This window comes from Paramormyrops kingsleyae, chromosome 4 (assembly GCF_048594095.1).
Source record: "Paramormyrops kingsleyae isolate MSU_618 chromosome 4, PKINGS_0.4, whole genome shotgun sequence".
Lineage (NCBI taxonomy): Eukaryota > Metazoa > Chordata > Actinopteri > Osteoglossiformes > Mormyridae > Paramormyrops > Paramormyrops kingsleyae.
The window spans coordinates 32,439,508-32,455,223 of NC_132800.1; the positions used below are offsets into that span (position 1 = coordinate 32,439,508).

At 48.5% G+C, this 15,716-nt stretch overlaps 1 protein-coding gene and 1 long non-coding RNA gene across 2 annotated transcripts in view; one reads left to right on the forward strand and one right to left on the reverse strand.

Moving 5' to 3' along the window:
* The window catches only part of LOC140588822 (uncharacterized), a 90,026-nt gene extending 81,985 nt beyond the window's left edge, over positions 1–8,041 (forward strand). The window contains exons 3-4 of the long non-coding RNA XR_011990022.1: positions 6,175–6,346; positions 7,876–8,041. This is a non-coding gene — a long non-coding RNA (uncharacterized lncRNA). The remainder of the gene's footprint in view (positions 1–6,174; positions 6,347–7,875) is intronic.
* Positions 1–12,462, reverse strand: part of tmeff1a (transmembrane protein with EGF-like and two follistatin-like domains 1a) — a 55,617-nt gene extending 43,155 nt beyond the window's left edge. The window contains exon 1 of the mRNA XM_023815646.2: positions 11,663–12,462. Within this exon, the coding sequence (XP_023671414.1) occupies positions 11,663–11,819 (157 nt within the window). The 5' untranslated portion in view covers positions 11,820–12,462. The remainder of the gene's footprint in view (positions 1–11,662) is intronic.
* Between the last annotated feature and the right edge of the window lie 3,254 nt (positions 12,463–15,716).

Here is a 15,716-nt window from a genome sequence, read left to right on the forward strand (position 1 = left end):
TTTTTTTCTGGATGGTCATTCCTGATGGATGTGGAAGTGCTCGGGTCTGGATTATTTTTTACTTAAGATGGAGGGCTGACATTTTCCGTGGGTCTGCATGAATCCCACCACGCACAGAGTGAAACAAAGCTGGGCTTGCCTCACCGTATGAGCACAGGGGTGATTCTAGGATTTTTTAAGGTGGCCATAATTCATAAATCGGGCCTAACCTTACCATTAGCCAATTATATGATACGAAATCGATGAGTGACAGAGGAGCGGGCCAATCAGCATTCAGCTGGGGCCAATGCCCTGTAGCCCCACTACTGTATACACCCCTGAATGACATTGGGGCCTTGTGTGATAAAGACGTGGTGGGCATTATAAGAGCCACGCTCAGGTGCCGTCAAAATTGCCTTAATGGACCCCCGTGAAGAGAAAATAATGCACCTCAAATCTCCAGTTTTCCGGACATCCGAGGACTGCAGAAGCGATGGTCTTGCTTTGTCTTTGATACACCCCATCCACCCCCCCCCCCACCCCCACTCCCCGACCCCACTCACCTCACCCCAAACTCAGAATGAAAACAAATGAGGTTGACTTTCAAAGACAATCTAATAGGGACTGAGACAAGGTGTCGAGGTCGCAGATCCCCCCCCCCCACCAACCCCCCATCTGACAGCTTACAGAGGGGTGGTGGCCGACAGAACGTCGAACAAAGACTTAGCATTAGCGTGGCCTCTCTGCCCACCATGGGGGGGTCACCGCTACCTTAGGTACTGGCCAGACACGCCACGCTTAGAGCGAAGGCTGCCATTATTTACAGCAGGCATTACTCAAAAATCCCAGGCTAGTTCACTGCAGACAGGCTGAAGCCTTTCTCATCGGACAAAAACCTCTCAACGGCCCCCGCGCCGAATGCTGTAGTGTTACGCAATTCCTTGGCTTTGCGAAGACTGTCGAGTAAAACAATCCTCCCCAGGCCGCTGCACCAAGAGGGCCAGCATGGAGCAAAGAATATTCCCCTAATAAATCTTGTCCTGTCCACCTCTTAGCCTCCACCTGTGTCTGGCGGGCGTCTAGAATTAGCGAGCATTTGCTATATTTAGGTATTTTTTCCCCCAAAGTCAACCGGTGCGACTCCAAAGATATTCCGTTACAGTGAAAACGGACCCTGTAAAGAGTTGTAAATGAGGTCTAAGAGCAAAAACAAATATTCATTAGATGAGATTCCAGAGGCTTCTGCCGAGGTCCCATCAGGCCTGTTTGGTCCAAAACAAGGATAAATTATTCTTAAAAGATCCTTCGCGTAGCCAGCTGCTGTTTCCTACAATATTATTTCATCGCACATTCTGGAAACGTAGATGCACCAGTTTAAATAATTTTTAAAAGGCATTTCTTCTAAGGCATCAAACGAGAAGCATCGTACAAAGATGAAAATGGACGGATGACTCAATATCAGCCGCTCCCCATTAAAGCCTGTTATCTCATCTGTTTCCTTTACTGATGAAAGCCAGACCTTAATTTTATAACTTCCAAGGAAGTCCAGCAAATGACGGGACCCCATTATGACCCCAAGCAAGCTGCCGTCTTGTAAACATTGGCTCCCTCGCGGCCCCGTCTGTCAGACACTGTTTGTAAACCGGCTTGAGTGAATCCGTGTGCCGCTATTTGGCAAAACGGCGCCTTTGTTTCATTGAAGAGGGCCGGCGGATGCAGTTAAGTGAGGCAATTACCGCCAGCGTTGCCCTCCCCCATCCCCCCCCACCCCCCTCCAGCTGGGCCGACAGGAGCTCACTTCAGAAACTGCACCCTGAGATAGCGGCCTCTAGTGGTGGGGGGGCAGAAATGCGAAGACCCTGCGTTTCGTTCCACAGAGCAGAATTCTGCACTTCGGCATCAGCAGAATAACCCCACCCCCACCTTTGGAAAATTCAATTCAAGCCGTTTAGTCACCCAGGAAAACCGTAATGGAACAGTAGTAGTGATTTGATGGATTCCATCTTGGTGTATTTTGATCCAAGTGACACTTTGCCTTATACTTTGTCCTGCACCACTCTGTTCCGCTTGGCAAGAACACGACCTTAACCGTATAAACCAAGCCCTACAATATGGTGGAACATCCCTCTCCGCAATGTCCCACAGCTCATCCCCGTTAGTGCACAGTCCGGCTGTCCCCAGGGAGTGGGTCTGTTATCTGCCGACGGACGAAGGAGGAATTAATTAGCAACGAGATCCGTACCATTAGCCGGACTTTAGTTTAATTTGCTTCTAGCTCTCCTTCCAGTCACATAAGGGGCGCTGGAATTTAATTACCCGGATTATGTTTGTGGCTCTAAAAACAGGTCAAGTTCAACTCCTAACTGATCTCACACCTGGTTAAAGAAGCTCCAAACTCCCCCAATTCCCGCTGCCAGTCCGCGCTGTCTAGTCTTTTTCGAGATGCCGCACTATGTCAAGCAGAGAACCTGACGATGTTCATACTTCGACATCGATCATGTGAGCGGAAATGCCTTTTTAATGTCTCCCCATCATTTCTGGCACGTCTGGCATTACGATACGGAAACGAGATCCGTTTTGGGCACGGGAGGCCGAGGAGGGCGGAGGGAAGGGGAACATAGTGAACACCTGGGCGCCAGGTTGTCCAAAACGGAAAAATGCTGACTTTGGAGCTAAGATCTGCAGTCTTGCTGGCTGATTTAATGAATCACGCATCCTTGCACCCCTTCGGTGGAGTACAAAATAGCACACATCCAGATCCACAATCGCAACTTTCCCTCACCCTACGTTACGCAGGCCAATGAATCAACCATCAAAAACTGATGGCGCTTTTCCATTGTCACCAAGAACAGATCCATACCCAAGCCGAACTGGTTAGGTCACCACTGTCTGATTGGTTGAAATGCATGGAGATACCGGTGCTCTGTGCATAGACTATCTGAAGGGAATAAGGGCATATTCTATATATTATTCATCAGTAGTAGCATCTTTGCAACTCAAGTTGATGCAAGCTAATGCTAATTCTGCTAGAGTTTGATGCTAGAATCAACAGGGCAATTCTCACAGACTTGCTAGCTGAAATTAGCACATAGTAAATCATGATGTGAACCGTTAATAAGCTCCTCTTCGGTTTTACAGCACCGTCGGTCCCCAAACCTGGCCACGCTTTTACCGAGCCGACCCTTCTGCAGTGCAAAAACCGAAGTGAGCCCACCCTTCTGCAGTGCAAAACCGAAGTGAGCCCACCCTTCTGCAGTGTAAAACCGAAGTGAGCCGACCCTTCTGCAGTGCAAAACCGAAGTGAGCCGACCCTTCTGCAGTGCAAAACCGAAGTGAGCCGACCCTTCTGCAGTGTAAAACCGAAGTGAGCCGACCCTTCTGCAGTGCAAAACCAAAGTGAGCCCACCCTTCTGCAGTGCAAAACCGAAGTGAGCCCACCCTTCTGCAGTGCAAAACCCAAGTGAGCCCACCCTTCTGCAGTGCAAAACCAAAGTGAGCTGGAACCGTGCTGTAATGGTTCATTTATGCCAGTGGAAAAAGCCATAATGCTGGGCCGTGCGAAAATGAACGGCAACCTTTTTACACACAGCAGAAATGCAATGCCTAGGTGGGGTGGGGGGGCTGCTAATTCCAAACGCCTCAAAGCCTGAGAGACTCTCAAAACATTAACACGACACCAAACATGACGTATTGAACGTCACTTCTGTGACACCAAAGGCCATGAGATAAAGTGTTTACACACACATCTGAGGCAGGAGTCAAAATGTCACTGCGGCATTATACGATGGAGACGCACACTTTGCCGTAAAGTGAGACATCATCCATAGCTCCCAACTCGGAAGACCGATATTTTTGGCTGGTAATGGTACCCCTTCGACGTGTCATTTTCTGTTCACGGTCATTTTATGGGGAATCTCAAACTGCAGGAAGATCAGAGGATCTCCGTCCAATTTGAAACTGTGCAGCACACGGTAGCATAATTGGCTTGTTGGGTGACCGGAGTTTCAGTTTCAGCAGAAACCAGCCAACGGGTCAGTTAAATGAGTCAAATTACCGAAATGACCTCCCTCTAATGTACTGCCACATATCGGGCCTGTGGCACGAGACACGTGGATTGAAAAGAGCTCAAATAAACGAGAAAGGCTGACATCTGCAGACAATACGCAAGAAAGCGAACGTCCAAATCAATCTGAAAATACTGCAAATGATTATCGACTCATAAAATCTGTTTGAAAGCTTAATATGCTTTGTGAAAGGCATACTGAAAAGACGCTCAAGTTGAATATCTGACCTCGGAGGCAAATTTTGACAGCATGAAGGTCAGGGGCACAGAAGGGGCACAGAAACCCCAGCAGGTTCTGGGTGTCACGTCGGAACGGGGAAGCAGGCGAAACGAGCCGTGAAGGAGGGTAAACGGGGTTTACTGTTAGGGAAACAAACTCGGAACATGCAACGTCAATGACAGACCTGGGGAAACAGACTTGAACGCGGACTAATATACACAGGACTACAAGCAGGGAATGCAAAACAGCAGGTAAACGGAAGGAATCCACACAGGGTTAACGAGGTAGGCGTGGTCCACATGAGGGCTGAACGAACGATCATGACACTAGGGGCCCAACACTTTCCAGGGGCCCTTGAACATTAAAATTGTTAAATCTGATGGGTCACCCATGATGACATTTTGTCAGGGGGCCCAGAATTTCTAGCTATGCCCCTGATGAAGGCCACCCACAAATCAGTGAGGAGCTTAAACTAACTTCACCCCAGCTCCGTCCAATCTCCATCCTCTGAGGTGGCATTCAGTCAAGCTACTGAATCACGCTCCCAACATCTTTAGAACCACACACACACACATGCACAGTCACCAAATTGCCATCCATCTGCATAGTGCTGTCCCGAATCAGTGGAATCGATACACTGTCTGCTACACAAACCATACTTTCTCTGCATGAAGGAGAAAAGACTGCAACAATCAGCAGAAAAGACAGATCTGGGCTGCTTTAAAAAGTTTAATTAAATTCCCGAGATTAAGCCATTTATGATATCTCCTTCTGTCAATCAGGGTCCACCCTCCCCCACGCTGGCCCGCTCGTAAATTTTATATGAAGTTGACGAATTGAAGACTCAAATTATGTTGATTGCTCCGTGCCGGTGGCCAGCTATCTACAAGTGCACATCGAGGAAATATCATTCTATAATAAGAGAAACATTTCATGTGATATCTGCCACATAATCAGCTGGAGGAGGGGGTCACAGGTGATTGAGGCCTGCTCGAAGCATTTCGAGAGAGCTTTCAAGCCGTAAACTAGTTTAGCCCAGCTTTAAAAGGAAAACAACGCAAAATGAAAAAGTACAGGCGAAGGGCATCTAACAGCTTTTGATGGTCTAGTGGTGACATAAAAAATTGAACCTTGGATATCTAACTACATGCTTTGTTTCAGGTTAGTCCCTTCAGAGGATACAAATACGAATAAAACCTGAAAAGCCTTTAACCTCCTGCCCCCGGCTTTCTTGCTGAGGCATGATAATTGCATGGTTCATTCAGCCCATCTCCAGCCAATGCTGGCACAACAGGACGCGACGCTAGAATACAGCTAAAGTTTCACAGGCGGATACTACAGTTTACCCAGCTTGTGATCAGCCCGGTCCATTCAGATACCAGTCCGCAGTGGTTGCATATGTGGGGGGGTGGTTTTTAAGGACAAGACAGAATAAAAATGGCACGTTCTGGCGTCACCGGTGGATGCAAAAGCCAAGGCCCAGTCTCACGCCATTTTCGCTTTTTCGTTACGCCATTAAAATACCCTCAGAACCAGCCGAAAGCAGAGAGAAGTTTGATAAAATACCCACGACCGACCATCAGTCCTGAGTATAATCTGCAGTCCCCTTGGTGGGCTGGGGTTTGTCCCATGCTGTCATTTTCGATATGTCATTCATGGGAGACGTCTTGTGGTTATGAGTGGCCCAGAATAACCTGACAACCAGTTCATACTTTTGTCTATGTGCTCCAACCCCCCCCCCCACAACCGCCGCCGCGATTGATCGGTCCTGGAGCAGGGGCAGGTGGCACGACCGGAGTGAACGTGATCGGCGGCCTCATCGACAAACATCCGTGAATGCGAGAGCCCTAATGAACAGGGTAGATCGAAGCCATGAGATGAGACTCAGGGACTCTCTCTCTCTCTCTTTCAGAGATACTGATATCAGTGACAGAGCAAAGCAAGCAGAGAAGAAGCAGTCGGGGCAGAACGCAGAAGAGCCAGGCAGGACACATCAGAGAGGGACCAGGAAGGACAGAGAAGAGCAGAGCCAGGCAGGAGAGAACAGAATGGAACCAAGAAGGACAAATCAGGGCAAAGCCACAGTAAGGCGGAGTAAAGACGAGCAAGGCAGAGCAAAGACAGGCAGGGTAGAGCAAAGACAGGCAGGGCGGAGCAAAGACAGGCAGGGCAGAGCAAAGACAGGCAGGGCGGAGCAAAGACAGGCAGGGCGGAGCAAAAACAGGCAGGGTGGAGCAAAGACAGGCAGGGTAGAGCAAAGACGAGCAAGTCAGAGCAAAGACAGGCAGGGCGGAGCAAAAACAGGCAGGGTAGGGCAAAGACAGGCAGGGCAGAGCAAAGACAGGCAGGGCAGAGCAAAGACGAGCAAGTCAGAGCAAAGACAGGCAGGGCGGAGCAAAGACAGGCAGGGCGGAGCAAAGACAGGCAGGGCGGAGCAAAGACAGGCAGGGCGGAGCAAAAACAGGCAGGGTAGAGCAAAGACAGGCAGGGTGAAGCAGAGCCACACAGAGTGGACTTGAGCCAAGTAGGGCACAGAATAGCCAGACAAGGCAGGACATGGCAAAGCAAAGGCAAGAAGGGCTGAAGAGTCCCATGAATATTTGGGCAGAACATGCAGAGCAGAACAAAAGTTAGTAAAGCAGACAAGGATAAAACAGAGCGGAATGGAACTGAGCCAGATAGAGCAGAGCCGAGAACAGCAAAAGCAGAACAGAGAAGGGCAAGGTAGGGCAGAGTCAGGGGGGAGGACAGAGTCATAGTGGACAAGGCAGAGTCAGAGTGGACAGGGCAGAGTCAGCGAGGGCAGGGCAGAGTCAGAGTGGACAGGGCAGAGTCAGCGAGGGCAGGGCAGAGTCAGAGTGGACAGGGCAGAGTCAGGGGGGGCAGGGCATAGTCAGCGAGGGCAGGGCAGAGTCAGCGAGGGCAGGGCAGAGTCAGGGAGGGCAGAGCAGAGCTAGGCTGGTTAAAGCAGAGCAGAGTCAGACAAGCACTGGCTAACTCAAGAACAAGTAAACAAGAACAGTGAAAAAGAGCTGAGCAGGGCAGGGGAGGGCAACACATAGATCAGAGTCAAAGAGAGCCCAGCTCCATCAGATAAAGCAGCACAAATAAGCAGAGAAGAGCAGAGCCCGGTAGCACAAAGCTAACATGCAGAGGAGAGTGGAGTCAAGTAGGAGTCAAACTAGTGCAGAGAAAAGCAGCGCCAGGTGAATAGGGGACAAAAAGAGAACAGGAGAAAGAAGAGAGAACAGGGGAAGGGAGAGAGAACAGGGGAAGGGAGAGAGAACAGGAGAAAGAAGAGAGAACAGGGGAAGGGAGAGAGAACAGGAGAAAGAAGAGAGAACAGGGGAAGGGAGAGAGAACAGGAGAAGGGAGAGAGAACAGGGGAAGGGAGAGAGAACAGGGGAAAGAAGAGAGAACAGGGGAAGGGAGAGAGAACAGGAGAAAGAAGAGAGAACAGGGGAAGGGAGAGAGAACAGGGGAAGGGAGAGAGAACAGGGGAAGGCAGGGCAGGAAGTACAGGTGATAAGCGAATGTCCATGTCTGAACAACGGCTCTTCAATCAGACAAATCTACAGTTATACTCAATTCAAATGAGGTCATTTTGTTTCAGAATTACCAGCATCCTCAGATGGCTTCGATCCCTGGACCTGAAGCGGGGTCAGTCAGTCAGGGTGACAGAAACCCCGCGTTTGCCCACAACGCATTGCAGCCTCGATTCCCATTGTAACAGTATTTCTCACTTGAGCTGAATTTCCTGTTGCCTTCTAATAAAGGTGATTTATAAACACATATCGAGTGAGTGATAAAACATCAAGCATTAATGTGTCAGACATAATTATCACAAAGTGAGGGCATCAGTGCCTTTGGGGGGGGGGGGGCAGCGTGCATTGGAATGATGGGGGAGGCACAGGGCCTCTGCGTGTAGATTTAGCCCCTTCGCCACCCCCCCCCCCCCCCACCATGGCAACCCTACACGCTTCAGAAAGTCCACTGATTGCCAGCTTTTCTGATGCCTTTGGCTCAGTCACATCGAGGGGTCTTCCCCGTCAGTGCGGCCTTTGTGGAGTCCCTCTTTAGAAAGGGGGGGGGGGGGGTGCGTTCTTGGAAAGCGCCAAGGGCTTTGGCATGGCAGCGTCACCATTGCGCGGTCAGGCCTCCAAATTCGCTCCCCGCCCCACCTCGCCTCGCCCCGTCGGCAGCCACAATGGCCCCCTGGCGTCCGTGACGGCCCCGCTTCATCTGGCCACGCCACCGAGGGCAGGGTTAATCCGATGCCCTCGGGCCCCTCCCACTAATTGCAGGATGCGAACTGAGCACACTCAACTGGTCGAGCTTGGGCCGGACCCAAAAACGCCCGCCGAGGACGCGAGGTTGCCGTGGCAGTGCCAGTTATGCACCCGTCGGGTCCCGAATGTGACTCCGACTCCATCTGGATTTGCCCACTTTGTGGGGGAAGGTGTTTCCGCCACACGGAGCCGAGCCGGCGGGACCAGGAATCACTGGTGGGACCTACATCACGCACCACTGCACGCTGGGAATTTTCTGCCCCAGAAACCAAAAAGAAAAATAAAATAAGTCTGCAAAACAGGCACGTGGTTCTGCTGAGCGGGCGATCGAATGGACGTAAACCGCTGTGTCACACACAAACACACAAAGGTCTTCAGCTGTGGTTGCCATGTGTTCACGGTCGCAGCCGCCATGATTCTCTGGTCGCCGCTCCCCCATCACGTCGGGGTGTGTTCAGCTGCTCCCCGGAGCAAGGTTCTGATGTCAGGCAACACAGAAGGCCACCAGATGCCCCAGCTTTATCGCGAAGGTCTCCGGGGACCTTCTGCTTTAAATGGCGCCGAACCAACAATTACGAAGGAGAGCAGGGTCTTCGATGGGAGTTTCCTGTCTATTCCAGACACATATGCCACTAATGACAAGCTTCAGGAACACTGCAAGGGTTTACGAAATGCTCACAGTTTGGAAACTGAAAACCGAAGGACAGCCTATCAAAACAATTGCCGGTCCTTTGATGGTGCAGAATTTCAGATCTGAAACATGTCTGGATAATCCGAGTGACGACATGATCTTTCTTGACTCGCTGTAAAGGTCATTTTTTTTTTTTCTTTGCGCTGAAATTTCACTTGGGCTCCAACTCCTCTGCATGTCTCATTAGAGATACAAATGAGGCTTTCCTGAAGGGATCAGACCCATCTCTGTTAATAAACACACCCTGGATTTTGATTCTGCCTCAGCTGTATCCGTGGTGAGCAGAGGTACCGAGCGGGGAGACAGCCCTGCTTTAAGAGGCCAGGTGTTATGTGGAGGCTTGTGGCTTTGAGAAGGTTGGGGCTTCACCTCACAGCCCCCCCCCCCACCCCCCCAAACCAGCTTTTTCGTGTTTCCACCATTCAGCTCTGAAAGTTTCTGAATGAGACACAAACCAGTCCAGATCCAGTTACCATTGTGAGCGCTCGAGATACAATTTTGGCCCAGCTGAGCACATTATGAATCGTCACTGAGAGACAGAGAAAATTCTTCTGGGGAAAAAAACATTCCTGAATCGCATCGGCAACCTGCCTGGCCACAGTATTCATAAGAAAATTATACTAAAACCACAGGGGAAAAATGTACATAGAATTGAAACTTTTGCATGAAAATAATGTCATGGAATCTGTTTGTCATTAATGGGCTCCTTTAAGGCTATTGTGTGGATGTTGTAAGCAAAAAAAAAAAACATCTTCTTGATTGTAATTAAATAAGTAATTTCATCACATACATGGTCCCGGTTTGCACGTGCAGAACTGTTCAGACCCAGTGCTGAGCCGTGATGGGAATCTCTGATCTGTCCTGCTTCGGGTTGGGTGAGAATTAGCGGGGAGTGGCTAAAAGAGTGTGGGGGGGGGGGGGTGACCCTATAGCAGGGCAAGGGGCGATGTGGTCCTCATGCAGACTGATTGCTGAGAGGCAGATACTGCTCTGCACTCCCCCATAGACAGGCAGACAGACAGACTGATAGATAGATAGATAGATAGATAGATAGATAGATAGATAGATAGATAGATAGATAGATAGATAGATAGATCTGTAATTGCCACATTTTTACACGTATTGTATCATATTTCTTTCTTAATTATTTTTATTGTTTATACTTGCTCAGAATTGCAGTATTTCCCACATTTTAAATGCATTCCGTTCCCTGGCTAATTTTTTAACAGATATTTGCACTGACCGACAAAAGCGCGTGGCTGAACGCAAGAAAGCTGCTACACTTTTTTGTGCATTCGGGGTCTAAACTGCAAACCACAAAGTCAAACTTGGCTATTTCGCCACGAGGAACCTCCTTATTTGCATCCATCGGCAAATTAATTTTCTCGTATTGATTCCTAAGGATGCCTTTCTCTCCCATTGTCCAAGCGCTCCTAATAAGGACTCTCTGTCTTCTCCATCAGGCATAAGGGGGATTGATCATCGCTAACCTGCTCCTCAGCAATCGACTGGGAAGCTTTCCGGCTCGACGGGACCAATAGTGGCTTTTAAAATATGCATACAACTTATTTATATATAATGACATATCTGCAGCTAGCGTCATTCCAAATTCATTTTTAGTTCAAGATACCTGGGGGAAAAAAGCCGAAAAAAGTTCCTTTATTTAATTTACAAGTTATAAAACACCTATAATAAGCCGTCGATATCAATAAACTGGAGTTACAGGAATTAATCGACTGTTTGATTAGCAGCCTATCTCATCTCATCACTATATCCACGTTAGCATGCCGGTAAGTGCTAACAGGGTTCCGATATTTATTTTAATTCAGTTATATGGATACAGTAAAGGGAAATACAATCGAGTGCTTCGTAAATAAATATAACACACCGGTACGGGGTTGAATCGGCATCCGGCACCATTCTCCCGGCGCCTCCAGAAAGTACCGATCCGCTTTATGTACCGTTTAATGTAGGTAAACGTATGCAACCGGATCGGAACATTTCGTGTAGGAATGAAAAGAGCAGGAGAGGTGAGATGGGATCAATCGGGGAAAACGGGACGGTCAAAGGGTGCGGTTCTGTTCACGTTGAGGTTTCTTTATACCGCACCTGCTTCGCTTCTGCTCCTTATCTATACTGATATATTAGGATAAGTGTCTTTGTGCTGACATAACCCAGAACACACGGTAGACCTGTCGGTACCGTCACTGCCTTGGGAAATAACAATGGGCAGAATTACCGCAGATCCAGAGCAATACCTTCCGCACGAGGGTTTTCCTCTTTGTCCTGCCGGGATGCTGGTAAATCAAGAGATTTTCGCAACAAAAGCGGAAAAACGGAGTCGGAGCCCGAACAGCTTTCTAACAATCGGAGCTGACCCGTGCTGAGATGCACAAGTCGGTCTTTATTGAAGCGCTTACCTGTGCAAGCTTTCCCCTTGCCAGAAATGCAGTCGCTGCTCTGAGGGTAGGATGCCCGGACACCGGGCGGCGGAGCCACGGCCAGGAAGCATAGGAGTAAAAAGTAATAGCCAGTCAAAGGTCCGGTCCAGCTATCGGGGTGCAAGCCTCCCAGCATGGTGGAGCAGACGATGGTACCGACAGCTGATACAGGCCGCCGTCCGTCCGGAGCAGCAGTTATCTGATCCTTTGTTTAAACGTCAAATGTGCAGAAAATAAATGAATGAATGGCGATATTTGGCACGGGCGCATATAGGAGTCGGCTGCCCGATTGCTGACGAGCTGGGATCAAAATGGTGAAAAATAATAATGATAATAAAAACAGCCGGTTATCCTAAGGATAGTAATCCCGTGCTCCTTCCACTCCGAAATCTTAAAAGGTGGCAGCGTTGACTCTGCTTCTTTTCATGCGATACTGGCAGGCATTTCTCTCCAGCAGCATCCCCCCCCCGTCTCTGAACACAGCAGCTTCCTACACGCTCGCCGGATTTTTTTTTCTCTCCTTTTCTTAAATCACTTTTTCTCCAACATCCCCGGAACTGACACGCTTCCCCGTCTTTTCTTCTCCCCCCTCCCACTCTCTGTCACCCGCTCCTCTCCGGTACTCCTCGGGTCCGAACGGGGTGGCGGTGCCGCGTGCTCCCGTGCCCGATGCCTTCCTCGTCCCGAAAGCGGACCGACGGCACACGGACGGCGAGGAAAAAGGGCAGCCGAGCCGGACAGCAGCGGCAAGCAGCTGCGGCGACAACAACAAAGGGACCCGGGTGGGTGGGTGGTGGTGTTGAGGGGTCACGTGACACCCCCCCCCCCCCCATACACATATAAATACGGGACACACATGCATGCACCCGACCTCTGGGCCGATTTCTTCTTAATACAACTAAGGCGACTATCAATGTGCCATTAAACTGCGATCACCGTTGGCTCTGTTTCTATTCAGAATTCGCTTCATTTCACAACGGCTTTTGCTTTTAATCGGGTTGTGCGATTTTATAGCCCCTTCAGAAACGATTAATTTTCTTTGCAATCTTCACAACAAAACACAGTGTGGTGGTAAAAATAATCAAAGAAGGGATTAAAAAAAAGTCAGTTAAATATATCTCTATCAGCATTAACAGTACTTTTGAAAAACGTGTTTACAGAATACATGTAATTCATTTTTATGTCATTCGGAAATATAGAGGCCGTTCATATCGGTACTTAAAGTAAAATATTTTCATTCGCATAACATCCGAAATCATGCCAGTTCGCTTTAAAAAGGGTTTAAATATAGAAGATATATAACATAATTGGCTTGCGGAAATGTAGAAATGTACAAGAATGTGTTTAGAAAGCGGAATGTTCGGAGTAAGACCAGTCTTAACAGTGGTACATCAAAAGGAGCTGGAGAGAACATTAGCATTTTTGGCTTTCAGGAATTAATGCACTCCTGCATTTTAAAGTGTGTGTGTGTGTGTGTGTGTGATCACATTTGAAGACCAAATTGTCCCCAAAGTGTAGTACAACCTGAAATTTTTTCATGTTTTGAGGTCCCCATTTGGATAACCTCAGTTTTATAAAAATGTGTGAATGCAATCGAAAAAGTAAAAATGCCAAAAGTCTTGTATTTAGGTTGGTTACATACAGTATGGTTAAGCTTAGGGATGGGTAGGGGTTAAGGGTGTCGTGATTGGGATTAGGGTTTTTCCCAAAGAAATGAATGTACGGTCCCCATTTAGATAGGAAGACCAACTTGTGTGTGTGTGTGTGTGTGTGTGTGTGTGTGTGTGTGTGTGTGTGTGTGTGTTGGGGGGGGTGGGGGGCGTTTGGAGATGGTGAAACAGATGAACTGCCTGGTTGCCATTTGGGAGTGCTGGACGATTGCATTAAGTGGACATTATTGTTGTTGTTACTCTCCTTCTTGACACACTCTATTGTTAAATCCAAAGTGACGACTCCTGCCAGGGTATATTTCCCTTGGCCGTAAGGAAGCATGAGATGACGGGCGCAGAGATGGGGGTGGGGAGCAGGAGAATATGAAGAAAGTTACTGCAAACGAAGAACAGCGTGAGAACGCGGCGGGCACAGGGTGCGAGCCGATGCAGGCGGAGATGAGTCTCAGAACGAAGCCTCTTAGGACGACCAGTACAGGAATGGGGCGCATTGGGCGTGCGTACGTGTTGCCGCCTTACAGCGAATTAGCTAAATTCAGATGCGCATATGGGAATAAACTAAAGTGGGTGAGGCTTCTGTGAGGTGCGTGCCCGCTAAGGTGCCAGCTCAGTGCCATCCTCCGTGCTGTTCCTGGCACCGCCCCGTCGTTAAACCACATGCTCACGAGACTGACAGATATGAGATTAGACTGATCCTTTGACAGGCTTAGCGGGCAGATCGCCTGTCGCCGTGGTTGTCGTGCGACCACTCCCATCCAACTCTGGCCCCTCTCTCTCGGCCGTCCCCCGGCCCCGGTGGCTCGAGACGAGCCGCAGAACCTTGGAAACTCCGGAGCCCTTCTGCTCCAGGAATAGCGGATTATACCGCAGGCATTCGCCTGATCACAGAGTGCGCGCATGCGGCAGGGCCATTTGTTAAACGGCCCCCGTACCCTCAGAATCAAACCGCAGCCCGGTGACGAAGACATTGCCAAGAAAACAGAAGCGAGGCCACGAGCGCTGAACTTAATGAGAAGTTTCTGGGAAAAGCTCAGAAAAAAAAGAGACACTGCCTTTTCTACTCACTAAAATGATTCACAAACCAGGCAGAAGGGACATTTGAGTGGCTATTCACGTTAAACTAGAAACCATACTTCCCGTTGCTATAGTAAACATCTTTAAAGCATATTTTCTGGCTGAGCCCCTAATTACTCTGTAATCCTCTTTATTTGATTAAATGGATCAATCTAACCTGTTACCTTTATACACAGTAAACAGCGCTCTGTTACCTGCTATTTCAGATGCTGACAGATGTAGGGCCTGATTCACTCCAGTATAAAGTCGAATGCTGTTTTTTTTTCCCCCCCGTACAGAAGTAGACACACAAATAAAACCTCGATTTCATAGCAATCAGATAATATGCTGCTACAGATTATAAAGGGTTTGTTTGGGTAAAACACGACGGCTGGTCCAGATACACACTTTTCGGTTACGGAGGAGATTCACGCTGTGTGTCTTGTTGCCAGATTCCTGGCTCTGTGGCAGGTTAATTGTCTGGGTCACGGCACTATTTTGATCAGCGCCATAATAGATTAGCATATAAAGGGAGGATAAGCTTTAAGTACGGCCGCTTGTGTCTGTCGCGAACCTCCCAGTATTCCGGGTCCGATTCCAAAGTACCTTGCCATCTGTATCAGCGGGTGCCCCCCACCACTCAAAGCTGTTCCCCATTGGGGCCAAGCTAATCTCACCCCCCCATCCCCCCCTCATTCATACGGTAACAAATTTAACCCCTTGTAAATCACCCAACAGCCCGGCTTGCTCTGTCTCACGGCCTTCAGTCGGACCTCCCTCGGGGATTAACACAGAAGTCGCAAAGGGGACGAGACATTTTGGTCACCAGTCAAGTCCTTAATTTGCGTACTTCCTGCCGTGTGGAAAAAGGGCTGCTGCCTCAGGAAAAGTGACCTCTCTTTCTCGAGCAAAAATTGGATCAAATTATTTCTAGTATTTAAGATTCATTGCCAGTACTACGGAAATATTTGTTTACGATTTGGTTTAATTACATATTTTATATAAGACACTGAGGCATCATCTGGTGGCATCTTCCCAAATCTAGAGAAATCTCATGCATCTTTAGCTGAATTAGAGGCACTATTCTATACCATCAAACGCCATATAAATTCAATAAAACGAGTCAATATGACAAATAAAATGAATCTGCTTTTTGTAATCATTAGTGTCCAATTTATCAGTGGCTCAGACAAATCTCGCTGAATAAAGGCACATTCACTAATACTTTCACAATTCAACCCACATACTAGGTTACTAAATGGATCCTCATACGATTTATTTATATATTGCAAAATGAATATAATTTTGTA